Genomic DNA, 27917 nt, shown 5'->3' on the forward strand with positions numbered 1-27917 from the left:
TTTTGGGAAAATATTTAGATCAAAATTGTAAAAACTGCGAGCTTCATAAAGACGTGAAAGTTAAATAAAATAAATTATTGGAAATGGAAAGCTAAAAGGATGAGCTTTATGATGCACTGCAGCAATATGGATAAAAATCAGTGTCAGTAAAGACCGATTTCTGGTCTGAGCTATAACTGACAAATTACAGACCACGAATCGGAAATCTGATTGGACTAATTCAACTAAAGAAAATGGTTTGAATATCTCAAGATGGATCTAAGCTGCATCAGCTCAGAAATATCATGAGACTACTTCAAACTAATGCACTAAACTTAATTGTTTTCAATCATTTTAAACATTTTGATTAGCCAGTGTGACTTTCTTTCAGGATTTGGGAGCGAACATTTGAAAAGAGAAAATGTGTAGCTGTATAAAACTACAGATCATCTTGGTGTGTGCGATCACACAAGCCACAGTATTCCTTGGCAACACTCCAACTCAAGAGTATTCAGTAATCATTAATACCTCATTACATGTTAACATGAGTACTCAATACTTAGTGCAGCATTCAGTGTCCTTTTTGTGAAGGTAGCTTGCAGTGTTGCAATGTTATTTTACATCGTGAGCCACTTACAACCCACTTTGATCTTAAGTGGGCTGGACCAGTGAAACTCACCTGTTTGTCAGCGTAAAGAAATTTAACTACACATTTAATCCTATATTTAATTAAAGAAAAAGAAGTGCAGTTTTTCTACATGATACAGAAATGCTTCAGCAGTAAATGAAAGACATCTGTCAGCACGACTCTTCAGCTTAAATTCTGAAAAACAAACATGTAAAAAGACAGAGAGGGTTCTGGTATCCGATTGCCCAGACTGTCTGGCAGTGAAAAAACATTCACTTTCTGTCATTTAACTCTTTACCTGTTACTTATTTACTTCAGTGTCGTATGAATTTCCACTGCTGAGGACTTCAGGAGAAAAGCTGCAAAATTTATGAAAACACAGTCCCCCAGCATGCCAGATTGGAGCCTTTGGTGGGCTGATTCTGGCCCCCATGCCTTATGTTTGACACCCCTGATCTAGTACTCAAACTGCCTCTGTCTCATATTTTTTGCTAAACTAATGCCTGCAGACCCACGCTCACAAACATCATCAGCTATGCCACAAAGGTAAATTGGACTTTTGTACCTCCTGCTTCATGCACACTTAAAAATTAAACAGGGTGTGCAACAGGGGTATAAAGTGCCGAGCCAATAGCCCCTTGGGTGCCCCACTTTACTCAGTGCTAATGGGCCACAGGTATCTTTGACCTTGGCCTGTAAACCTTTGTGACCACATGTAAAGTCTGTGTGACGCTGACAATAAACCATCCACAAACAGAGCTGTAAAAGTGCTCAAACCGAGCAGGACCACATTTCCCAGTGATGACGCACATACACACACACAGCAGGAGAAAGCATCACCAGCAGCGCTAAATGTTTCTGTTTTCCTTCTATATGTATTTCCTTCCGTCTGCTAGCGCCCCCTGTCGGGAATTATCAGTAACTCTCAGCAGTCTGGCCGTCCCAGCGCCGCCCGCAGGAGCTTCCAAGTTCACAAACCGCTGGCTGTGTTTGGATAGTTTGGATAGCTGTCCCACGGAGTCAGATACCACAGCCTCAGCGTTGTTACAGTTGTTGTGCTTTGGATGAACACACGGACTCCAGGTCAACTTTCTGTTTTTGTTTTCGGGCCTCTAACATTTGAGCGTTTAAACTTTCTTTTGTTGCTTTCTGGCTTTGTTTCTGTGTCCAGAGTGATTTCTGTGGATGGCGAGGTCTAACCAAGATGGACACGGGCTGTCTGCCGGTTGAAGACTAGATAACGGCTTCTCAAACTAAATGTAGACTTTATTTTTTTACGCGTGTTTATCGTGTTTATCCGTGAAATTTGTAGTCGCACCATTTCCATCCCGGGGGTGGGGGATCAAAATCCTATAATGAACATTTTCCCACTGGAGTTTCGGTAAACTTTTCCCACGACTCGCCATGTCGGGAGTGGTCCGCACCCTGAGCCGCTGTCTGCTCCCGGCCGAGGCCAGCCGGGACCCTGTCGGCAGCAAGGAGAGGAGCCGGGAGAGAGACGCGGCGCAAGAGCGGGAGGCGAGGCGCAGGAGTCGGGAGATAGACGCGATGATCGCCCGGGAGAGGAGAGCCATTCGGCGGCTGGTGAAGATCCTCCTGCTCGGGGCCGGGGAGAGCGGAAAGTCCACATTCCTCAAACAGATGCGCATCATTAACGGGCAGGAGTTTGATCAGAAGGCACTTCTGGATTTCCGGGACACAATCTATGAGAATATACTGAAGGTAAAGACGTGGCTCGAGGGGGCCTTCATCCTCCACATATCTAATGTTTGCCGTGTTTGTTAAACATCCAAATCGTGTTTTATATCTGAGAAGGACAACAGTGAGGGGGCATTTTGAAAGTTTTCACAAGTAATTGACACTTTAGGTCACTGTGGCTCTAACTATTCAGATTTTTTGAATGAGTTGCTTATGTCTTAGCTTTTATAATAAATCTGATTGATTTTTATTTTTTTAAGACAGCCAAAACATTTTCTGAGGAAAATCAAGATGATGGGAACAATTTATATCTGCAGGCCTGGGCCATTAGCGACTAAGGTTCACACACTTATTTAAACACACACAGAGGTCTGTTGACATAGTGCATATTTTTATCCTGAAGTGAGTCTATGTGTGTGTGTGCGTCCTGTCCCTTTGTTTGCTGTCATGGCTGGGCCTCCTTCACCAGCTAACAATACCAGACTATTCCTGAGGGATGAGCACATCCGTCCTGAGTGCCACACAGCCCAGACGAGGATGATAAGAGCCTGCACTTCTGCACAGACAAGACAGTATTCAGTACCCTCCCCCAAACACAAGTATACAGTGACCGTCCTGTCTCGGGCCAGATCAAGAACACAATCTTCCCACACACCACATACTTTACCAGCAGCCAAACTCCGGAAAACACACACAATGCGCGATGTGTAGGAGCTGATAGGCCAGGCCAAAACTACCAGCTATTACCCCGCTTAAAACATCTGTAATTCCCTCACCAGCGCTGCAGTCATTCGTCATGTAAAGTATATAAAGAGCGAATGTTAGTATTAGGGTTGTAAGTGGAAGTTATTTTCATTAATGATTAATCGTTTCTGTTTTATCCCTCTGTTCAGTGTCTGCTCTTTTCCCCGTCTTTTTGGATGCGGCTTTTTCTTTGCAAATCTGCACAGAAGGCCACGATCCTGGAGTGACCTCACCACTGCAAGAAAAAAAAAGCTTCTGGTTGAGAAGTGATGCACTCTTGCTCAGTTGCAGATTCAGTGCTGTTTGCTGAAGAGAGTAGCACACGTGGTTGTAAAATCTGGAGTTTATTGGAGGTTCATGCAGGCAAATTGGGTGATGCTCCGCATACTCGACGTTTATGGCTTCTTTAATCAGCACAAGCTGTGCTAACATAATTGGAAAACGGTTTTCCCGATGATCAATCAGCCCTGTAACGTGATAAACGTTCACTGGGCGACACAATGTGCCACTGAAGGACTGATGGCTGCTGGAAAAAGGCCTTTGAGCATCTATGTAGATGATACAACAGCAATAATAACGAATTTATCATCAGTGGTTGAATTAATGAGCGTTAAAATCATATCTGGATAATTTGGTGTTGGAAAACGAGGACATTTTGAAGCAATCCCAGCTTAACCGAACTTAAAAAAAGTTAATCCTACATGATGTGTGTGCATCCTACATGATGTGCCTTCTTTGAGTTTGGACGCCGCTGTTTGGATTTCCCACATCACAAAGGAATAACAGCCAATCGTGTGCTAGATGCGGTTGTTGGTGGAAGATCAGTGTCACCTACCAGGTGTAGCGGGGAACCCCCTGTCTTATGGGAACCTATTGATGAAGAGTGAGAGAGCAAAGTGGGAAAGGAAGGAAAGAAGGGCGGATAAAGCTGAAAGAGAATGCACAGGTGTGCTGCACAATTAGGCCTGCAGAAATAAACAGCGGAGAGGTGGAGTTCAGATGCGGTCTGAGTGATTATCTTGTCAAGCGGTGGATAAATCTGTGGTTTAACCATTGTCAGAGGTGAACCAAACAAACAAAAAACCCCTCTGATCTAAGTTAGCCTTAACTAGCAAGTAAATGATCACTGAGTCATTTTGGACTTTTGAGGTGCATTTCTTTATCACAATAGAAGATAAATACCAGCAATAAAAAAGAGCTAATTTTTCTAAACTGAGCATGTGATGGCTGCTCCCTTCTCTTATCTCTGGTAGCTTTTATCTCTCATTGCCTTTCTTGAATTTCTTTGAAGTATTCGCCTGCTTTTTCTCTCTCTCTTTTTTTCTTCTTTTTTGGCTCGTTTGGTTCACAGCAGATATTTTGGCACCGGCTGCCCGCTCATGTGTTGTGTTTTGTGGCTGGTGTTGATGTCACTTGCAGTCCCATCGTTCACTGGGGCTCCGTGGGCTCAGAAGGCAGGCGTCGCTTTAGAGGAGGAGGAGGTCAGTGCAGTTCGCGGGGTGGACTGCATTAACGCAGGAAAGAGAGCCGCTTTTCAATACAACATTTATAAATGAAACTGAACCCTGCCAGCTCCAGCCATCTGCCGGAGGCAACTGCTACTAACGCTGCTGACCACGCCATGACTGTGAGAAGCCCATCAGCTCAGACATCAGATTTTAATGTTTTTTCGCCCCGTGTGGTCAGATACTGAGGGCCAGTAACACATAAAATGAGCTTTTCAATCAAAGTCTGTTACTCATTTAAATTTGTGCGTCCTGTGGCGTTGCCCTCTACGGCTGGGGAGGAGGTGAAGTTTGGTTGGAGTTAACAGGAAGCAGAAGATTCAAATACTAAATCCCCATATATCCTATGTAAAAAAATCTTCTGAGCTGTTTTTTTCCTTTTCTTGTCTTATTGATATTTCCTCCGTCTACTCTATGTAGCTGTTTTTACACGTGGATGTCAGGCGAATGAAGTAAGGATATTGTACACTCGGAGTCTGCTTCACATTCAGTCTGACTATCTGTTTGCTTCAGGCTGCCTGAGCAGCGCGTGCAGGGCCCGCAGCAAAGTACGACCACTCCTTCGCTGTGAATTCGCTAGACTGCTTCCTGCATAAATTTAACCTGGGAATTATTTAACTTGATCGCCCAGACTTTGTGCTGCCGAGCTGGGAGGATTTTACATTTTCACCTCTTTAAGGTATAGCTTGGAAAAGTTCAGGGGTGCCAGTGCATGTGTGGAAGTATCCTATGTCAGTCACATAAGGAAGTTGTCCGGTCAAAAACTGGGTCATAGTTGTGGGAAGTATGCAACCTGCACTTCCTGGGAAGTAAAGCGAATGTTGTTTATGGCCTTTGTGCATGCATATGTTCAAATGTTTATAACCAGATAATCAGTGATAAACTAGAATTACTCTGAATCAGTTTACAACAAGAGTTACAACATCCATGCAACACCTGTCCATCCATCCACCTTTCCTTCCACTTATCCAGTTTCTGGTCAGTGGGGGGAAGGTAGTGGTTGGAACCATTCACACTCGTAATTACACCTACGGCCAATTTAGAATTGCAAATTAACCTAACCCAGGGAGAACCAACACAAGCACAGGGAGATAACTCCACAGAGGTCCCAGCTGGTGGATTTGAACCTGGGGCCTCCTCGCTGTGAGGCAGCAGTGCCAGCCATCTGTCTGTCATTTCTGTGTAATTACCAACATGTTCAGACTCATAACAGTAAGCAAACCTGACTTCCAGTGTTTAGCCCTACCTTTGTTCCCCTTTTTCTAGCTGAGATTCACAGTAACCCATGAGCGGCAGACCAGAAATGCACACAAGCTGACGTCATCTGAACGTCCGGATAACGCACAAGCTAGTTCTCGTTAGAGAATGTGTGCAGTCCTCTGGTACTGACCTCTTAGATCGGCCAAAGCAAAGGCAACGTCAGTCATCTGAATTCTTCGGAGGCTTTGAAACTGAGCCGCACATAACTGACTTGCTACGGGCAGACAGTGACAGGCTGATCGGCATGGAAGCAGACAGTGGAGTAAACATGCGGGCACTCAGGAAGAGACGCAGACAGGAATATGGAGGATTATGATACAAATGAGGCAGATTAGTAAATTGATAAGGCTCGTGTCATGAGTCGATGTGACTCACTCAAAGCTCACACGGTCATTCTGCTTTGGGAAGTTCGCTGCGTCCACGCTGGTAGTGGGTCTGCATGTTCGTCACATTAATGCAGCATGTGTGTTTGTGTGTGTCTTTGTTTTAAGCACCACTGTGGGATTTCCTCACTTGTTTAGGTTCACATCCATCTCACTCATTCCTAAAAACAAAAACAGCATTTCTGAACAAAAAGTCTGAACAGGCTCAGACTTGAAATCACTCCACAACACTGAGTCACAGAGGGCAGCCAAGTCAGACTGCACACACACGCGCACATGAAATAGACATACATTGTAGATACATTAGTCAAACCTTCTTTTCACTCTTTGCATTTGCCTTTTTCTTTGTTATAGCCATGTTCAAAAGCGTGGGTGGTGGGGGCTCTCTCTCTTTGACTTCCTGGTTTTCACATGTTATTTGTAAAGACGACGCTGAGCCGGGTCAGGAGATGTTGATGTTGTGGGTGTGTAAAAGCCTCTTCAGTGTGAGATTAAGCAATACAAATAAATTTGACTATTGCAAAAGATTCAGATGGGTCATGAGTCATTGACAGACACACACAGAGCACACGTACTTTGACCCCTGAGACACTCTTAAATTATTCACAGCAGAGTCATTGTAACGATCCATAGAACAGATGAGCAACAACTCTTTAATAATTCAGCCGCTCTGGACTTGGAGATGCTGTGAAATACGCCTCACATTTGCAGTGAGTTAGTAAGAGCCGGTGAGGGTGTAATGGATCGGCGCGAGCTCACCGATTCAAAAATCAAAGGTTTTTATAGCTAACTTACATTTTTGGTGATGCTCGCAGTTGTTCACAAGAATTGGCTGGAGAGAGAGAGAGAGAGAAAAAAGAAGTATATATTTATAGTTGCTGTGTGAAGCGGGCGTAAATGCTGCATCATCACTTCCAGAAAGTTACAGCCCACCTCAATCTGACATCTGGAGTAGCTGTTCAAGAGACTAGATGGCGGAAATAGAAAAAAGTAGAACTGAAGGAGGAATATTCAGTCTCAGGAAGAGACCTCCCACACAGATCCCACATGGTTCTCCTCAAAAAACCACCAGCAGCCACACGTGTATGCGTTCAGAGTGTGACTTAAATGCATGAGTTTCAGCGTTAAAGTTACTCCATGTTTACGAGGAATGCTAGACTCATTTTTTTCCTCCCATCTGTGTGGTAAGAAAAATATCTGCGACATTAAGACAGGCGGCTGCTCTTCTTGTGTGTGTCTGCAGGGCATGCGTGTGCTGGTGGATGCCCGCGACAAGCTGGGTATCAGCTGGCAGAGCTGTGAAAATGAGAAGCAGGGCATGCTGGTGATGTCGTGGGAGGGCCGCGTAGGCGCTTCGGGGGTCGAGCCCAGTGAGTTCCAGCTGTACGTAATGGCGCTGAGCGCGCTCTGGGCGGACGCCGGCATACAGGAGGCCTACACGAGACGCTCCGAGTTCCAGCTGGTGAGTAGACATTATTCTCAGTCCTTTTAATATCCTCCCACGCCCCTACGAACTTTCATCACTAACCACCTGAGACATCCAAAAGTGGTAATTTTAACTGGATGATGTTTAACCCTTGTAATTATATGAAAGTGATTATTGCTATAGAAACTCTGCAAGATGCAGTAAAGTCAGTCTGTGCTTTTCATGGCAACAAGCTGCAGTACTCTGAGGTGGTGAGAGGGTGCAAAGCAAGAAGGGAGGGCAAGGTGCTCGTGTGCCAGTGCTGCAGAAAATGAGCACTTAAATCAAAGCGTTGTTTGGAATATTCAGCTTTATTATCATCTGAGCAATTTAGTATGACTTTTCTGCTCGAGTGCTTTTTCATGTGCTTTCAGTTGCAACATATGATGCCAGGGCATGCACCGATGTAGCTGCTATTGTGTTTGTTATAGTTAAACCAAAGCAAATCACCAGTGAAACAAACTGTTATCCTACTTGTACTCTTTTCCCCTGCTTTACACACATATGTGGATGTTTTTTAGATTAGCTGAACCATTGCAAAATATTTCCCTGATCCTTTTTGCTGCTGCAGAAATCTCCCGTGTGGTGCAGATACCCCTCTTTGGGATTTTGTAGACTTAAAGAAAAACAATGTATATAGACGCAAACTCTTTGTAACCGTTTAAAAGGGCATTTCACTCAAAAAGTGTTTGTTGTCTTTTGTAAACCCAGTCAATAGAAAAAGAAGAGCAAAGGTTCAAAATGTTTTACTCGTTCAGCAGTCTAAGGCAGAAGCTTCCAACCTTTACACATATCAGAGGCCTATGAGTGTGCACTGAAGATGCTCGTGTTTCTGTCAGTGATAGTTACAGTGCTGTAAAAAGTATTTGTCCCCTTCCAGATTCGTTAATTGTTGTCACACTTATATGTTTCAGATCATCAAGCAAATTTTAATATTAGACAAAGATGACCCAAGCAAATACAAAATGCAGGCGGGCAGCGTCGGCACCTAAGTTAGGAGCGATAACTCTTCAACAAGGCGACGTAGGAGCTTCAAATTGATGTTATAGGTGCATCTACTAAAAATCTTTTCTTCTGACCTCAAGGTTAGAGTAAGCTTTCTGAAAATCTTGTGCGTGTGATAGCTTGAAAACAAGACAACGTAGGATTTTGAAATTGATACCATAGGTGTGTCTACTGGATAAGGGGTAGTATAAGGAAGAGGACTCCTTACTACATTTATTTATATTATATTATCTGTATAGCACTTTAGAGCACACCTTCAACTTTATTAAAATCACCTTATCAAGCCCTTTTTTTTAGCATTGCACTTTAAGCATGGATTTGCACAGTAAAACATTTGCACACAATAAGTTTAATTATTTATTGACTATTTATTGGGAATTTTAAAATCATTTGGTAGCCTTGTTTCAGATCCAGCACTGCTGCTCCTCATCAAGGAATGTGGTGGTTGTCTGTCAGGAGAGAAGAATGGTGATTGAGATTGAGATTAAGGTTTACCAGTAAGGAAAACTAATGCAAATGTGTGTGTGGGAAATCTAGGAATAAAAGTGGTGCAAAAAAGTGTCTGTAAGATATGATTACCCACCTTTCCGGGAACGACCATTGGTAAAGCGAGTGTGGTGAATCTTTTCGTGCTTGGGTTTTTGGGTTTTTTTTAGAATATTGGGTTTGGTGTAAAATTAAAGTGTGAAATATTTATTAATATGAAAACGTGATATGTATTTATTTATTCTAATTGATATATTGTATACTGTGGTGGAAGGTTGGGATTTAAGAATTTACCTGAGAGTGGAAGAATGGTTTAGTCTGTGACAGCTGAACATATTTAAGGCTGCCGGTTGTCATTAGAGGGTTGATTGTGCTGTGAAGAAGCTCGACGAGTGAATTGTTGTAAGGAGAGCTGTATAGCAAATAAGTACTTTTTGTTCCACTACACTTGCCTTGGTCCATCTCACTGTTTCCAGCCGCTAAGGGCTGCCCTGTTACAGGTAGCACTGGCAGGATTTTTAAATGATGATTTCATATTATGAAAGGAAAGTAGCGACCCAAACCTACTTGGCCCTGTGTGAAAAACAGTTTTTGAAAGTTGAGTTTCATTATTGACATCCAGGTCTGATAACTGCCAGACCCGTTGAATTTTTAAAAATCACTTAAATAGAATCTGCCGGACAAAGTGAAGTAAAGTCACTGACATCTGTCCATCACAAAGGGTTACAAAGTCTGAGGCTTTGGGACTCCAGTGACTACAGCGAGAAAATTTGGAGCAGTGGTGAACCTTCCCAGGAGTCACTAGCCTACTGAAGTGAGAGTGCATAGATGACTCATCCATCAGGTCACACAAGAGCCAATAACGATGTCTAAAGAACTGCGTGCTTCATATGAGTCAGTTAAGGTCAGAGTTCACGATTCTATTGGGAAAACACTCTGTGGACTGACGAGACAAAAGCTGAACCTTTTGTGTCCTGTTACATGTGCTGTAAAACTAACACAGCAGGTCATAAAAACATCATCATAGCTACAGTCAAACATGGTGGTGGTAGTGTGACGGTCTGGGGCTGCTTTGCTGCTTCAGGACGACTTGCTGTAAGTGATGGAAACATGAATTCTGCTTTTTACCAGAAAATCCCGAAGAAGAATATCCGAACATCAGTTCAAGAGACCTTGGGTTATGCAGCAGGACAATGATCTAAAACGTCTCCAGCAAGTCCACCTCTGAATGGCTCAGAAAAAACAACATGGTTTTGGAGTGGCCTCGTCAAAGTCTGGATTTATATCAAACTGAGATGTTGAGGCGTGACCTTAAACAGGCCGTTCATGCTCGAAAACCCTCGAATGTTGCTGAATTGAAACAATTATGCAAACAAAATTAAAATTCCTCCACAGTGATTTGAAAGTCATTTCCAGTTATTATAAACACTTGTTTGCAATTCTTGCTGCCAAGCGTGGCGCAACCAGTTATTAAGTTTAGGGGGCAATCACTTTTTCACATAGGCTGGGATAGATTTTTCCCTTAGTAAGTGAAATCATGTTTTAAAAACAGCATTTTGTATTTCCTCGGGTTATCTTTGGCTAAAATGAACATGTGTTTGATGATCTGAAACATTGAAGTGTTACTAATATGAAAAAAAAATAAGAAATCTGGAAGTGGGCTGATACTTTCCCACGGCACTCTACAATGTCCAGTTCTTCATTAGTGTTATTTTCTAGTTTCTTCTGTACACTTCCCACCTTATAATACTTAACATGATTTATGTGGTATTATGTAAAGAAATATATGAATATACTGAAATCTCTGACACAGTGTAGTCTGGGGTTTTTTGTTGTTTAAACCAGATAAACTGGCTTTAAGCTTTGGCCAAAGAAAATGTCAAGTAAAATAACGTCTGACCTTTCTGTTAAAGAAGCAGCTTAAATGACTTTTGAGGACGTATCTTTGATATCTAACATCCAAAGTGAACATTTCTTTGAATATCTACAGCTCTGGAGTTTGGTCTCTTCAGTTCCTGAGCTTAACAAAATATTACCAGGAATTGCAACACTAATGGTTTGATTTCATTAGTGTTCTCTTGGCTTTCATCTGGCTTCCATGAAACCTCAATATCGCAGCTTGATGCATGAGGGTCAGATTAAGAAAAGGATATTTCAAAAATAATAACTGGAACAGCTCTGACACAAACAGCTACCGCTAATTTAAGAGCTACTTTGATGTAACTGGTTGTATGTGAACTGATGTAACCCGCTCTCATATTGGAAGAATGTAACAGTAATGTGTCCGACGCATGTTTTAAATGTAACGCAATACGGGGAACGTTTATTCTTGCATTGTACTTGGCGGTGTGACAAAAAGGGGTTGGTGAGCTGAACAATGAAATTATGATAACTTGGCTTCTAAATAATCCTCCAGAGTCCAAGACGGCATTCGAATGCATTGTGTCCAGATCTCAGTTCTCAAACTGAAGGATGTACATGTTATTTTGCTATATCGAGAGCAAAACAAATCATTGCTTTTAACTGCAAAACTCGAGCACGAATTTCCTGGTAGACACCTCGGGAAGATGATTATTCGGGTTAAAGCCGCGGTAACCCCCAGAATCGGTGGGAGACGTGTTTAAAAGGTTGTTGTAATGGTGTGCCTTTCTTCTTGAAGGTGCCGCTGGCTTCTGAGGCTGTAATTGTCACATTGTTTATAATGATTTTGTAAGAGTAAGGGAGATGCTAAGAGAGAGCGCGAGAGAGAAAGAGGGGCTGTTGTTTTACTAAAGCTTGTTGTAAACTTGTAGTGTGTGTATATACTGCATAACAATGCAATAAAACACAAAAACGATAAAGCCGTAATAATGCAGTACATTGTCCAGCTCAGATATATTAGTTTCCCTTTTTGCTTTTTAGCCCAGTTCATCATCTTCAGCTCTCTTGGGTGAGAATGCATTTAATTAACAGGCTTTAACTTTTCCATAAACTATAAACAGCGATCAGCCACCGCAAAGCCACGGGTCTAATAGTGTTGATTTCCGTACACTGTTGACGCAGCTGACCTGCTGGAGCTTGGACACGTCCTCTGTGGTCCTGAGCAGCGGGATGTGAGCAGTGGATCCTTTGGCTGCCGGGGCCTTCCTGGATCACATTTTTCCTGTTGCATTGTGTAGATGCTCACTTGCATTGGGATAATTGGGACGGGGATCATTATCGTCTCATGTGTGATTTGTAGTTCGTGGATATTTAAAAGTAGAATGGGAGGCATAGCCTTCAGCTGTCACCAGCTCACAGTTTGGACAGCCTCTCTACTACTAAGATCAGGCCTAAAACTTTCCTTTCTGAGAAAACACATAGTTTTTATCACTCACCTTTTTCTCTGCACTCTGCATTTAACCATTAGTTATTATTCATTTCTGGCTCTCCATTGTCCCCCTCACCCCCAACCATTCGTGGCACATGGCCGCGCCTCCCTGCGCCTCGTCCTTCTTGTGGTTTCTTCCTGTTAAGAAAGAGTTTTTTCTCCCCACTGTCGCCATGTGCTTGCTCACGGGCTCATTTGATTGTCTTTACCTTTCAATATGAAGCACCTTGATGCGATTGCTGTTGTGATGTCGCACTATATAAATAAAATTGAATTGAACTGAATCGAATCTCCGAAATTGTCAAGCTGGTTGTCAAGGTCAACTCCCGGGGCTCTTTTTCATGTTCTTTGAAGCATTCCTGAGCCTTTCTGCTGCACTGAGTAGTTAGCCTGATATATCTGGTATATCTGCCCCTTCTTGGGAGGGGTTGCAACCACAGGTAGCTCCTCGTGTTTGATTTCCTGACCAAATCCCAGGATCCGTAAACAACTACATTTCTAAATAAAATCCTTACTAAATGTTAAATCTCCCATTCAGCAAAAAAAGCACCTCTCAGTTCACTCTCTGATTTGGGTATAGTCACTGGCTGACCTGATGATTTCATGCGTGTCCGCATTTAAATTTAGAATTGCATTTTTAAGTTTCAATATGATGGCAAACAACATTTACAGCAAACACAAAAGAACTGCTACTCATTACTAATCATGCTCTTGTCCTGTTTCCGTTTCCTCTGCTCTTAGCGGTCTGACTGAGTAATATTGCAAAGAAGAAGAAAAAAACTTTGCACTGTAGCCTTGCATTCCACTTCTGTAGTCATATTGATGTGGAGAGCAGGAGATATTTGCATGGTAACTGATTTACCTCAGCCTGTTTTCTCTGATCTAATAGTCGCTGATGTGCTCAAAACATCCGAGAGAGCAACCGGATCACATTAGAAATGTTTATACCTGCCAGCTGAAAAAGAAGCTGCAGTTAACTGTTTAGTACTGCACCGAGTGAAGCCAAAGTATTTATTGTCTTTTCGCATAACTTCCTTATCTCTCTCGCTCGCTCGCTTTCATTTTTTTTTTGTTTTGGAGACGTTGCAAAGATGTAATTATTTTCCTCTTGACTGTAAATGGAGCCACTGAAGTGCACTCTGTGGAGTCTCTTCTCCTGAATTACATCCAGCAAACACAAACGTGAAACTCCTCACAGACAGCAGAGCAGTTCTTCTCCCTTTTAACAACGTGCAGAACATTAAACACACACAGATCAACACCAGTGGGTTGCACAAGAAATGTTTTCTTTATAGGCAACGACCACTCACCACGAGTGCACAGAAGATATGCAAGTTATTAACAGTGAAAGTGATGGAGGACATTTTTATCATCATCTTTGTCTCTCTTCCTAAGGTTTTACATCCACAAAATCATCATCAGAAGGCATCATAACATTTCGTTATGTCATTTTACAAAACAGTGAACCAGATAAGCTTTTAAAAATAAGTGAAACGCTCAAAACTCATATGAAACTTCCTAAGATGAGTCACGTCTGGCAGATATTTTTTCTGCTGTCTTTAGCCCGAGCAGCCTTTGCTTTTTTTTCCAAGTTCATCTTTTATTCTCCCGTCTCGCAGGAACAAAAACAAATAGACTCCTTTCAACAGCCACTTGCTATATTTTAAAGAACATTTTGTGAGAAACAGACCGGCTAGAGAAACCATTTGTCCAATAAACGTCTACAGATATGCTGTGAAGGGCCGGACAGCTTGTCAATGACACTCAATGGTTGAGCAGAATGTCATGAATGATCGCTAACCATATTGTCAACAGAGGGAATGTCTCACGGCATCGGCATCACCAGCTGGGCTCGCTGTCTGTGCTCCGTGCATTGGCTGTAACAGCTAGTTTTATTTGGACTTTATTGAAAGTGACGCAGCAGCTTTACTGTCTGCTCGGGGCTGTGAGGACGACCTTTAACCTTGTTACGCTTTTATCGGTGACAAAACAAGCTGGAGTCACATAGAAGGTGCTTACGTCTCTGTCTCCGCTGTCTCACACTCAACAAACTGTGTGCGCGTGCTTGAGATGTACAGCTCTGGGTCAGACCGCTTTGTCTTATCTGGAGTTGCTGCGTGATAAAGTTAGTGTGTTACAGCCGCACACAGGCCTGCAGGCATCGTTCTCTCTAAAGGCCAGCACGCATAGGACTCGCATTTAGAGGCGTTTTTGATGCTCGTGGCCTGGTGCCACTCTATCAGCAGACTTGTTCAAAAGTATCAATCTACACTGACTCTGAAACACGCGCAATCTGCTCGTCACCTCAAGACAGCTATTTAAATCGCTGCTGTTCCAGTGTTGTGAATGATGTACAGTCTGTGTGGGCTAAGTGGACTGAGTGCTTCGGTTCAGCTCTTGATTTGCTTTAAAGTGGAGTAAAGCTGGTGAAAGTCAGTGTTTTTCTGATTGTCAGCAAATTCCGTAAAGAAACCAAAAACAGCAATGCATTAAACACCTGCTGGCTGTGTAGCGAACGCGCTGCACAACACTCCTTTTCTTCTGCATGGGTCCAGACTGAGTTTGAAGCAATTCTAGCAGATGTGTACCGCAGGTGTAAAGGGAACGCTTGTGTAGGTTATGATGTAAAACAGTAGTTTAGCCTCCATGTTTAAATTCTGTCCCACTGACATCATTATTGTGGCTCGGGAGGTACAGCGGGTTGTCTAGTGGCTCAATACCCAGAGTTTCACCCAATCGGAGGATGACTGTGTGCGTGAATGTTTTGGTATAGAAACAGAGGCTGAATGTGTGTGAGACTGGGTGAACGACGCTTGTAGTGAAAAACCCTTTAATTTGCATATATGCGTTTTGATTTGTATCATATTTGCTACATCTGGCTTTTTTTTTTTTACAATGTATGACTTAAAAATTCATTAATTTAGTTTTTTGGGTGGAAAAGAAATCACACTGATGATGCAGAAGTGTCAAAAATTCACAAAAACTGAATGTATGAAATATGATACTCGAGGCGTTAAGGGGTTAAAGTTGTAAATTTAAAGGGGGGAAAAAAAATGTGTTTTTCTTTCCTGATGAAATCAGATTGCTTCACTTCACAGGGCCCTCATCATACTCCAGAGGTCACAGGTAAACAGGAAATGCTGTGAGTTTAGTGAGGAGCTACAAGCTGATACCAAAAATAGCCGTCAGCTCATTCCAGAGCTTCTTCAAAGAGCCGACGCTTCTGATAACAAGCTTCTGCAAACTCGCGACTAAAATCACAGCATTTTCTTACTGCAAAGTATAAATGGAGTGTAAAAATCGTGCATTACATGTATTATACATGGCAGTCTGTGGCGTGTGTGGTGTGATGAAGTACATCCAGCCTTGCAAAGTGAAGTGCTGTGGTAAAAAAAGTAATAATAAATAAAAATAATAGGCATTTGTGGCTTTCTAGATGTTCAATGTCAGTGGATGATTCAGCAGTGACCCATAATACGACACTATTTGCTGTCAATTGCTACTGGTATTAAAGCACGAATGAATATGAACTGCATATCAGAGCTACCGTGCCGATCTACAACTTAAACTCTATTTTTTGATTCCTTTCATCTCTCCAGCAATTCACTGTCTGAAATCATCTAGTTTGGACTATTGGAATTGAGCAACACTGCAGATCTCATCCATGCTGCTAGTAGAGCTAAAACATTTTAACCAGTGAGCCCATGAACACTGTATTTCTATTTAATATTGGGCAATCCCTGATTCACTGTCCTGCTGCATGCAGTTATTACCAATGCACCAAATTCAAGCAGTAAGTTCCCAACACATCTAACGTGTACTACAGTGCCCAGTTGTTTTTGAAATTACTTAGACCAAGAGTGTGAAATATAAGGCGCAGGGTCCTGAATAAACCTGCCAAACTGCACACGTTTTCTCAGGGATTAAATGTGTGGTTAGACACTGGAAGAAAGGGGATTTTCACTGGCCCTAACCTAACATCAAAGTGGCCCATGATGTAAAATAGTTTAAGTCAGGGATGTCAAACTTAACTTTATATTTGTCATCTCTTTTTTAAATGATTTATGTGCATGTGCTTGGGGCCCAATCGAGGATAAAGGAAGTTAAACGCTACCTAAAAAAGTGCTGGTTTTCTTTTTCTGTTCACTTTTCGGACAAAACATGGAGCAACAGCAGCCTTATTCTCGACAGCAAGAAACCAAAATGTCTGCTGTGGAGTAAATGTGCTGAGTTAGATACTCTCCGCCTCCACTTTCTTGCCGCTCTTGGAGAGGTTTTCCGGGGACACCGCAATCAGCTTTTCCCAGGCACAACTGGGCCCGAGCTGGGCCGCGAGCAGACGGGGGAGAGGGAGGAGAGTCCGATGAGAGGAAGAGAGAAAGGGAGTGGAAAGAGATGAGCGTTGAGATGGGGAGTCTCCCACAGTGAAAATGGAGCGAAGGAAAAGGGGAGATAGTGAGGGGAAAAACAAACCCAAAGCAAGCACAGGCAAGGAGTTTGTTTACTTGTAGGCTTTTCTGTTTTCCCACCACACCCAGATAACACGCAGTTTGATACAGGACATAAACATCGAACCTCCCCTGCTCGAGGAAAACAAGGCTGTAGATCGAGGAGTGACAGTAAGTGGTGGCTGCTGTCGTCAGCGTAGGTTTAGACTTTGCACCGTTCAGAGGACTTTGAAGTCTCACAAAGGTGTAAAGAGGCTATAAACGCACAAATGCGTGCGACGCTGCACACGCACACATTTCATCGATGACTTGGGCCTTGCTGAGGTTTAACATTGTGTATAGTGTGTTTGTGGTACCCCATTTTATCTATAATGCATATCCCTGCCTTGATAGGAAGAAACATAAAATATCCCCAGAGCAGGGATTGCAAATAAGATAGTGGTGGATCTGCACCAGCTAGTGAGTGCATGTTTTAGACTGATAGATTTCAAACATAATCCCTCCCTGAACAGGAAACCTGAGCTGAAGCTGAGCACAGCTGTGTTGAAGAGTATCGGCAACAGTTTCTATTCCAGACAAATCTGGAGAAAAGTGAACTGAAATAACGCTTTTTTTTCTAGAGATTTCTTGAACTCAGCTCAGAAATATAGATCACATTGAGCATTACAGCTGAAACACTTGGTTTAGATTCATTGATTTGCCACATTGATGAGGTTTTGTAAAGTTTTCTGGATTTAATTTAAATCCAAACTGAAACTGCTTCCCCCTCAGTATTAGAAAAGTAGGAATTCCTACTTCTCGCCCTTTTAAAATTGATGATGCTGCATTTGACTTCTGTCACACCCAGCCTGCGTGTTTATCATGCACAGGTTGACAAGCAAAATTTACACTTTTTAAATGTAGCAGTTTGCTGTGTCCAATACTGTAAATTTAATAGATAACAATTTGTGAACAGTTCTTTGTCTGAAATAAGCATAGACTGAAAAGAAAAGATGGTCAACTCCAGTTTTGAAGCTGCTGTCGACAGCAGGCACAGTTTTAGCTAACAGCAGCAAACATCCTCAGATTGTGCAGGCATACATAACACAGATAACAAAACTTTAAGGTGTAATTCAGTTTAACAGGTCACGTACATGAAAATTCTTCCCTGTAAAATTGCTTGTTTCAGATGTGTCGTTGGTCTCTGGGGAACAGCTCATTTTTGGAGCCAGCCTCAAGTGGCCACTTAAGGAACTGCAGTTTTTGGCACTCAGTTTTATTAATTTATTGATTCGTTTCAACGCTCTGGAGATTAAAGCCCGACTAGCCAGTATTAGCTACTTGTTGATTAATCTGTATTGACATTTAAATTTTGGAAAAATGACAATTAAAAAGTAACGAGGACAGGGGAGAAACACCCTACAATCGTGATACCAGTGGTGATGTTGCATAGATTGTCCACTAGAGGGCAGTTTGCAACAAACAACCAGCTGATCTATTCAATTCAGTTGTGTTTATTTAGCATCAAATCATAACACGAGTCGCCTTAAGTACGGTGAAGACCCTGCAATAATAGACAAAATAGTAATATAGAGACTAAGCAGAGTCGGGAGAGTGTGAACAAATGGACATATAAATGAAGGCGATGTCTTTTTGTTTTGTGTCTCTAAAAGGAAAAAATATTGGCCAACGTATCAAGATATCTGATTTTTACAGGACTAAATATCGGTCTTAAAAATCCCGTATCATCGCTGCATGAGACACACAACAACTTCTCCGCCTGACTCACCAAGCACATCGATGACTGTGCCAGTCTGCCTGCCTCAAGAACTGGATTCATGGTGTGTCATTCAAAGCTTTTGGGCATGAAGTGTAATAGTGTTGATTCATTCTTTGTTAATAAATAAATAAAAATGTATCTATGTGGTGTCATAAAATGACACTCTGGAAAGGTCAGTGGACATTTTAAATTTTAAAATTATTCATTAGTTAATAAAAAATAGTATTTATTATTATTTGAATTGAAAGGACTGACCCACAGTAGCACTGCACTTAGTCCCACACTCAGTGACACATATACCTGTGCCCACACACACACACACACACACACACACACACACACACACAGAACAGGAGCTTATTCAGGTCTTTGCTGGAATAAAGCCTCTAATCTGCCCATTCACACCATGAATGGAGACATTCCTCCTGCCTTACTCAACACACACACAAATGCACACTCACACACGGGCTCACATACATGCACGCTCGCACACATACGTGCTCACGCCCACATGCACGCCCAGAGCTATATTTTATTCATTTACAGCTCTGCATTACCAGGCACTAAAATCCATCCTTGATCTAATAAAATAAATTCAGTCTGAAGCTTCGACCGCATGAATGATCGGACTGTTTCATTTGTGCTGATGGCAGTTGAAGCGCCCGTGGAAACGATCTGTGCTTGAGCGCGTGTGCGTGCGTGTCATTGCGTCTGCGGGCGCACACTCACGTGCGTGTCTGTGTCTGTCTGGTGTGTCTGCGTATCCCTTCATCTCTGGGAATTCCCCTCTCCCTGCTTTTCCCTCCAACCAGCCTCCCCTGCCGTTCGTGTCCGGCTGAACCAATCAGAGCCCCCCGGCTTTGTGTTTCCTATTGCCAATGACACCGTAGGTCAGCAGCGGGGTCACCGGTTCACATCTCACCCACTCAGAGGTCACGTTTCCTGGTTGTTATGGGGCATGTCAGGGCCAACATGAAGAGTAAGAGTTGTTTTTTGGAGTTTTTTTGTAACTGTTGCTCGTTGATCAGTTTGAAAGAAACCGAAACATCTGGAAAAAGCTGCTGTCAGCACGGCATTACAGAGGAATAATGTTATATTGTAGTGTGTGCGTGTGATGCAAGTGCTAAACTGACTTTGAAACTTTGAGTTCTGTCTGACTCGCTAATCCCTCCCTCCCCCTCTCCTCTCCTGTTTTCACACGCACAGCTGTTTCCTGAGGGAGGAAGAGAAAGGTTCATTTTTAAACTTTTGTTGGGAATCAGCCTGATTCCAGTTTGAAATGCATATACCTATTATTCCTGCTTGCTTTCAGCCCATTTACAGCACATGAGAATAGCACGACACTCTGAAGATCAAGCTCCCGTGCTGTAGAGAAACCAAATAAACCTTTTTCCTCTGCTGCAGGCACCCGCTGGTCTCCATTCATTTCCAAGCAGCATGAAAATCAATTAGCAGCCTCTTAAAACCTGAGTGAGCTGTGCGATCCATTGCAGTGAAGATCGGTGTGCGCTTAAACCACATTACTATACAACAGTGGATGGTGGAGCAGTGACAAAAAAGCACACATGGTGCTCATAGTAATGGACTACACATCTCAAGTTTCAACAGTTGTCTAATTGAGTTTCGAAGCTAGCAAACATGAAAGGAACCAACCGCTGTCTGAAGTATCAGGAAAGCTACATCCAAAAACTTCAGCTGTGCTATATGCATTCAGAAAGAGTCGGCGAAGATCTTGGATAATCTTGTGTGATCTAAAGTGAAAGAGTTGATAGCACACTGGGATATTCCACCAAATTAAGTTTTGTGTGTTCAGCGCAGACACTGTGGTAATTTTTAGGTACTTCCCTGATGACTGATTCGGTGGATGTTTGCAGAGGATATGAAATGATTCGAATCATGTTCTTTCTATAGACTGGAACATGGTGAAACTGTACAGCGTGACGCATGAGTCATCTTATTGTGTTTCCTTATTCCTGTGAATTAAGTCACGTTCATCACATTTTCTTATCCTCGGTTTCATTTCCCTTCTCCGTGTAAATCGGCTGTGTGTGGAAGTCAGGTTGTGTTTTGATACGTGCCCACGTGCGACCAGATTTATTCATCACAGGGTCGCCTTGTGACGCCACAGCCTACCTTTTGTGCAGTGTGTTGTCTGTTATAATCTCTCATTTGTGTGAGTATTTCTGGTCTGTATACAGTCATGGTAAAAAGAAAGGACACCATCTGTGTACCATAGCCAGCACAAGTCTTAAAATGATGTAAATACAGCCTCAGACAGGGCTGGACTTTGACTTGTCCGTTGCAGCACCTTCATTCTTTTCTTTTTCAGCTCCTCTGATTTGCTGCTGTGCTTGGGCTCATTGACATATTGCATGAACCAATTTAGACAAAGCTTTATCTTGTCAGACAGATGGCCCCACATTAGACTCTAGAATACTTTGGTACACAGAGGAGGTCATGATACACTCAGGGACTAGGTGAGTGCCCAGGTTATGTGGCTGCAAAACAAGCCCAAATCATCACCCCTCCATCACCGTGCTGACAGCTGTCGTGAGGCGTTTGCGTTGATATACTGTCTTTAGTGGCATTGTGCATTATTTCTAAACATCATCTGCCTTGTTGTCATCTGTCTAAAGAACAGCGTTCCAGATCTCTGAGTTCTTCAGATGCAGTTTTGCAAAGCTGCGCTGCCATGATCTTTTCAGAGTGTCTTTCTCCTTGCAGCCATTCCAAACAAGCCATGCCTGTTCAGTGTTTTTCTGATTGTACTGTCATGAAATTTAACATTTAACATGCTAACTGAGGCCTCCAGAGCCTGAGATGTGGCTTTTCAGTTTTTTGGACCTTCCACCCCTGCAAAGATTGGCATCTGTCTTGACTGTTTTCCATTTGTCAATAATCTTTCTCCCTGCAGAGTGATGGGATTAAAGTTACTTTAAAATGGCTTTATAGTCCTTCCCACATTGAAACAATTAACTTCTTTAAGATCATCGGTAAAGGCTTTCCTCCTTGGCGTTGTGCTAACAAACACCTAATTGCTGTGTTTACACTTGCTGATGATCAGTTAATCAAGTGCACCTGGTTGCTAATTACCATTATAAGGAGTAAGGATGTACTTGGCTTTTCACACACACTTTTTTAATGAATATATAGTAACAAAGTGTAACTATCTATCAGGATGTTGTTGAATTTTAAGAGCTGGTAGGGAGCAGATTATTTTTATTGTGTCCTGAAACGCAAAGTGAAATATCTCTGTGTTTAACTTTGTCTGGCTGCTGTTTGCCGTTAGGCAGATTATTCACTGTAAGTTTATTAAATGTGAAAATAGCTCTCTGCTCCAGCTGGAAAATTGGTGCAGTCAAATCAAACAGCTGTGTTCAGAAACAAGGTCGTTCAGAGTGCTTTACAGAGACGAAGTCGAAAACAAAGAGATATTTAAAACGCATATTTGCATAGGGGTCACGATGTGAAGCATGCACAGATAAGTCATGATGGGAATATAACTACAACCTTATTGTTTCCCACGTTCACATATGTCTAGTTAAATGTATCTGGCATGCTAATGTTTACTCTAAAATGATCATCAGGGCAAATCCGAGTCGTTTCTGCCACAAACTCGATAAACGCGATGTCAGAACAGCGTTAAAACTGTGGGGGTGTGATTGTGGGCCTCTATAGAAAACAGTTTTTCTCTCTAACGGCTGATCTTTAGATCACAACACGGGGCTGTCACACCAGCACAATGAGCCGAAAGAAGCCAAAACCTGTGGTGAGCCGCACCTCGGGTTTATATTCTCTGCGGGTTTGTAACCGCGATTTTTCATATCAAAAGTCACTGTTTGATCCTTTGTTGATTGGAAAATGTGGATCAGTTCAGCTTGAATGTCATCTTGAGCTTTGAAGAGCTGTGGACTCGTGGCAGGTTCTGTGTGACACGATAACTAGATGTGATCAAGCTGCGAGCTGCACAGATGTGATGGGACTAATATGATTGTGGTCGTTCACATGGTTTCTGTCCTTTGTTGCAACGATTGATGTCTTGTTAAATTAATAACCACAATACGACAGCTTCCATGGAAATGAGAATTAAAGAAGGAAGAAATACAAGAAATGAAATCGTTCCGATAATGTGATCAAGAGCCATGATTTGATTATTTTGAGTCTTTTAAGTTTGCTTAATGCGTATAAGATGACTCAGGTCTGTGTCGCGGCTGTAATGGATTCTTTCCTTCTCGTCTGCAGAGTGAGTCGGTCAAATACTTCTTGGATAACTTGGATCGTATTGGACAACTGGTGAGTCATAGTGACTGGTTTAATCTGAAGCACACTCTGTACTTTTTACTTTGCAAGACAATGTTCTCATATCCTTTTTCAGAGCTACATTCCCAGCAAGCAAGACATTTTGTTTGCAAGGAAGGCGACTAAAGGGATTGTCGAGCACGACTTTGTCATCAAAAAGATTCCCTTTAAGATGGTGGATGTTGGAGGGCAGCGGTCCCAGAGGCAGAAGTGGTTTCAGTGCTTCGACGGGATAACCTCGATACTCTTCATGGCCTCGTCATCGGAGTACGACCAGGTACGTGCACACACAAAAAAAAAACCACGTTATCAGCCTAATTATGAAATGCTGATGCAGTCGGAGCGTTTGGCAGACGAGTCTCTTGACTATTGGGATTGCGAAATGCACAAGAAACATCAGAGAGACACACAACATTTGCGGTAAACACAAAGCTCTCTTTGTGGTGCGCTGAGGAAACTTCATTGTTCCCACAGTCGTGGCTCGAGTTCAAGTCAGCGGTCATATGATGACGACTGAACCCTTAATTGGCATGCAGATAAGACCTGAAAAAAATAAAACTAGACAAAGAATAATGTTGAGCCAATGTGATTCCAGGTCTTGATGGAGGACCGCAGGACAAACCGTCTGGTTGAGAGTATGAACATCTTCGAGACCATCGTCAACAACAAGCTCTTCCTGAACGTGTCCATCATCCTCTTCCTCAACAAGACGGACTTGCTGGTGGAAAAGATTCGCACGGCCGACATTCGCAAGAACTTTCCTGAGTTCAGAGGAGACCCTCGCAGGCTAGAGGACGTACAGGTAACCCGAGGTTTCACAAAACTCTGAATGCAGTTGCAGATTTTGAGCGTCTTCCTAAAGTGCTCCATTATCTTTCTCAACGCAGCTTTGCAACAGTGGTAACTTTCATGCATTCCAGAAGAAGCTGCCCATACATGGGTCGCTGTAGCAGGTCATCTGCTAATCGGAAGTCTGCATGCCAAATATCCTCGGACAAGATAGTAATCCCAGTTGTGTAAATGTTAGATAAAAAGAACTTACATAAGGAAGGGTTTGCATAAATGGGAGAGAATGGGTAACTGAGGCAAGTTGTATAAAGAGCTTTGAGTGCTCAGTAGAGTAGAAAGGCTCTATCTGTTTACCATGTAAGCTAATAAGGACCGAAATTTCTGTCATCACACACGTAGGTTGTTATGGGCAACAATGAAAGATGTAAAGGAGCATTTATAAAGACATCAGTTTATTACCAAGGCTTTATTTTAAAAAAGAAATACAGTTAACATTAATACTGCTAATTAAAGGCTTGTTTTTCTGCCAACTCATATTTTCTCTCGTTTCTGCAGAGATAATCCAGGTTGCTTCTTTAATAAGGCTTTTAGCATCCGTGACTGAAGTCAAGATAATTAATGATAATCCTAAAAGCTGGATTATAGAGCAACACTCAAAACGAGCGCATTACTAATACTACCTGGGTTTCTCTGCAACCTGTGTGTTACAGTGCAGCTTTCTAAATGTTTTTAAGTACTGGTACTGGTTTCTTACTACAAATCTCATCCATCCCATGTATGCCTTTAAACCTAATATCCATACTCGGGGTTCAAAATGCACATTAATGCAGTCAGGTATTGAACCGCTGACCTTTACAATTTTTAGCTGACTCGCTCTTTCTCCTCGCTCCTTTCTCCTGTAGACGCCGGCTTTGTGACGAGCAGATTTTAGCGCAGAAGCATAAGATTAGTAGTTTTCAGCATATTTTTAAGGGTTTAAAACATGTGAGCATTTTAACTAGTTATAAAAGAGGAAATACACCAGTATTTTTCTCACAGCCTGTAAGCCGTGTTGATCACTGTTTTGTTTTTAACCGTCAGATAGAGCATCGCTTCAAACTGAGCAGCAGCATTAGCTCCTTTCCTTTCATGAAGGATGAAAAGGAGTCACTGAAACACATTTGCTTAGCACTGAGAGCTGTTTTCAGGGCTTCCACCTCCATGCTATCTGGTTACTGAGAAACCTTCTGGAAAAGACTTATTATGCTCCCTGTAGCTCTAGATTTTTATTCTTGGACTCTACTGGATTAATTTTGCATGATTTATTTATCTTGCACTGTTCTGATCAGGCCCCTCAGTTCATCCACTGTTTGAAGCAAGCTTTCTTAGCTCCTTTCTTCAGATTGGTTCTCCTGTGCAAACAGAAGGTTTAAACGGCAGGTGGGTGTGGCTTCCGTGCTTGCAGCCAGAGCCTTAGTTGACCATATTAAGGATATCTGCTGTCGTTACAGCATCAAGAGTAGAAATATTTAAACAGTGTTTAGAGCAGTGCTTGCACATACAGTGGGAGAAATAATCACTTGATCTTCTGCTGAATTTATAAGTTTGCTCACTCACAGAGAAATGAACAGTGTCTCGTCTTTATGAAAGTTTCATATTAATAGACAGAGACAGTGCATCAACCAGAAATCCAGAAAAAAACACATTACATAAAAGTTTGAAATTGATTTGCATGTCATTGAGTGGAATAAGCATTTGAGCTGCCAGCAAAACATCACTTAGTACTTGATGGAGAAACCCTTTTTTGCAAGATGGTAAGATGTTTCTTGTAGCTGGTCAACAGGTTTGAAGGGATTCTCACTCAACTTTACAGAAACTCCCAGAAGTGTCTATAAATTAGGTTTCTTGGCTGCCACTTGGCAACTCGAAGCTTTAGCTCCAGCCACAGATTTTCGTCTGTTTGGCGTCTGGAGGCTGGCGAGGCCACTCGTGATCTGATTGTGCTTCTTCTTTAGCCACTCCTTTGTTGCACTGGCAGTATGTTTTGGGGTATTGTCATGCTGGATGGCCCATCCGTGACTCATCTTCAGTGTTCCGGCTGTTGCAGTACGTGGCCCCAGAAAACAAAAGCATAATGTTTCCACCTCCGTGCTTGACTGTGAGGGTGGTGTTCTTTGGGTCATACTCAACATTTCTCCTCCTCCAAACACAGCGGGTCAAGTTGATGCCAAAGAGCTCAGTTTGACCACAGCAATTTATCCCAATCCACCACCTTTCTCATGCTCAACCTCACCCTGTGAGGCCAGATCTTGCATGGAGCTCCCGATCGCGAGGGTGACTGATCTTTTACAATCACTACAACAGTTGTGCATGTCTGCAATTTTGTCCCTGATGTCCTTCAGCAGTTGGCTCATGGTGGTGGAGAGGTTGGAATGGGAGAAATTGATTCTCTGGACCGGTGTCTAGTGGACAAGCTGATATCAGGAGTATCTGTAACTGACTGATTGATTTATTGATTGTAATCTGTGTCCCACAGTGGAACATAGTCAATCTGTGGGAGACATGCAAATCAATTTATAACTTTTATGTAATGGGTGTGTGTTTTTTGTTGTTGGGGCAATATCTCTCTATTAAAATTAAACTACCATAAAAATTAGAGACTCTTCACATCTTTGTAAGTGAATAAATGTATAAATTAAGCAGGGGATCAAATAGTGTTTTTTCTCCACTGTACATTGACCTCATTATCTGAAGCTTAGGCCATGTGTAACATGAACATCCATCCCTCTAACACTACGTATGTGACAATAGTTCCACAACAAAAATATCTTACCGCCAAAAAGTCCAATCCTCCTGCTATGTCATAAAAGTCGGTCTGATCTTGTATTTACGTCAGTATAGTACATGTGAACACACGCACATAAAGACTCTTCCTCCTCTGCTTCTTCCAGGCGTTCCTGGTGCAGTTGTTTAGTCGTAAGAGGAGAAACCGAGGGAAACCGCTTTTCCATCACTTCACCACTGCAGTAGACACAGAAAACATCCGCTTTGTCTTCCACGCCGTGAAGGACACCATCCTGCAGGAAAACCTCAAAGATATAATGCTGCAGTGACCTTCACGTCATAGACGATGGCCTCTCTGACTGTTAACTGTGAAACCAGCCGTGAATCCAGGCCTGGAGGACTTCTGAGAAGGTCTCCTTTGATCTGAAGCAACACTGACCTGTGGAACCATCACTTGACCCACGCAGAGTGGATCTTAGTGACCTCTGAACCTGTGGAGCCCTGAAGCAACTCTGGACGTTTTGGCCCCTGTGGAATCTCTATGTTTAACCTGTATAAATGTGTGAATGCTGTAAAAAAAAAAGAAAAAGAAAAGAAAAAAGACAGTGGGCTTCTCCTTGCACAGGTTCCAAGATGTGTAAAAAATGTAGAGGAAAGCACCAACTACATGACATGAGCACTGAACGTTGTTTTTCTCTTCTGTATATAAGACTCATGACAACATGTCACTAAACCCAGTCAGACTGCTGCCTGTTGAAATGTAGCTCGAGCTGTGTGAAGACGCCGCGGGAGGGGAAAGAAGCGCAAAGAAAGAAAACGAGGAGGAAAAACATGAGGTTTGGAGCTGAAAAATACTGTCTTAAAGTACACCTGACAGAGGGAAGGGGGTTTGGGGTCCATACTGGTCATATGCTGTGTTATGTGAAAAGGTTGCACAAGTGTTCCTGTCAATGAACTTCAGCAGAGGAGTGAGACTGAGCTGCGCTACACCGCTCGTCCTCTCCTGCCCCGTCTTTTCTTTCCTCGTCTTGTGTTAATTCTCTTGTTCCTGCCATTGTTCGAGAGATCAACAGCTGCAGATAACAAGTCTTATTCTTCTAATCCCACTCCTTCTCGGCACAATAGACACATTGTTCTTCTCCTCAGAAGTAGACGGTCAAATTAGAGTCTCATCTAAGCTCTGAAAAGTGCACGCAGCTCCTGGTTTCGTATGAATCCATACACCTTTCCCGAGCTTTTCTCTCCCTTCTGTGATTTCCATAGCATCCCAGTAGATGCACCACAATAGCCTAGACTTGACCTGAGGCAGTATAAAAAGAAATATAGTAAAAAGTATTTTAAAAAATCTACAAAAAAG

The 27917-nt window shown here is 42.5% G+C and overlaps 1 protein-coding gene across 1 annotated transcript; it reads left to right on the forward strand.

Annotated features, from left to right (window-relative positions):
* Positions 1–1609: 1609 nt before the first annotated feature.
* gna12a (guanine nucleotide binding protein (G protein) alpha 12a) lies at positions 1610–27861 on the forward strand. The gene is made up of 6 exons (XM_085356836.1): positions 1610–2329; positions 7441–7659; positions 22952–23002; positions 23085–23285; positions 23604–23810; positions 26728–27861. The coding sequence occupies exons 1-6, from the start codon at positions 2012–2014 to the stop codon at positions 26887–26889; spliced, it is 1158 nt and encodes a 385-aa protein (XP_085212962.1). The 5' UTR covers positions 1610–2011; the 3' UTR covers positions 26890–27861.
* Positions 27862–27917: the final 56 nt, after the last annotated feature.

Source organism: Diplotaxodon limnothrissa, linkage group LG6 (genome assembly GCF_057381915.1).
Source record: "Diplotaxodon limnothrissa isolate DT_005_m linkage group LG6, D_limnothrissa_male_GT1.1, whole genome shotgun sequence".
NCBI lineage: Eukaryota > Metazoa > Chordata > Actinopteri > Cichliformes > Cichlidae > Diplotaxodon > Diplotaxodon limnothrissa.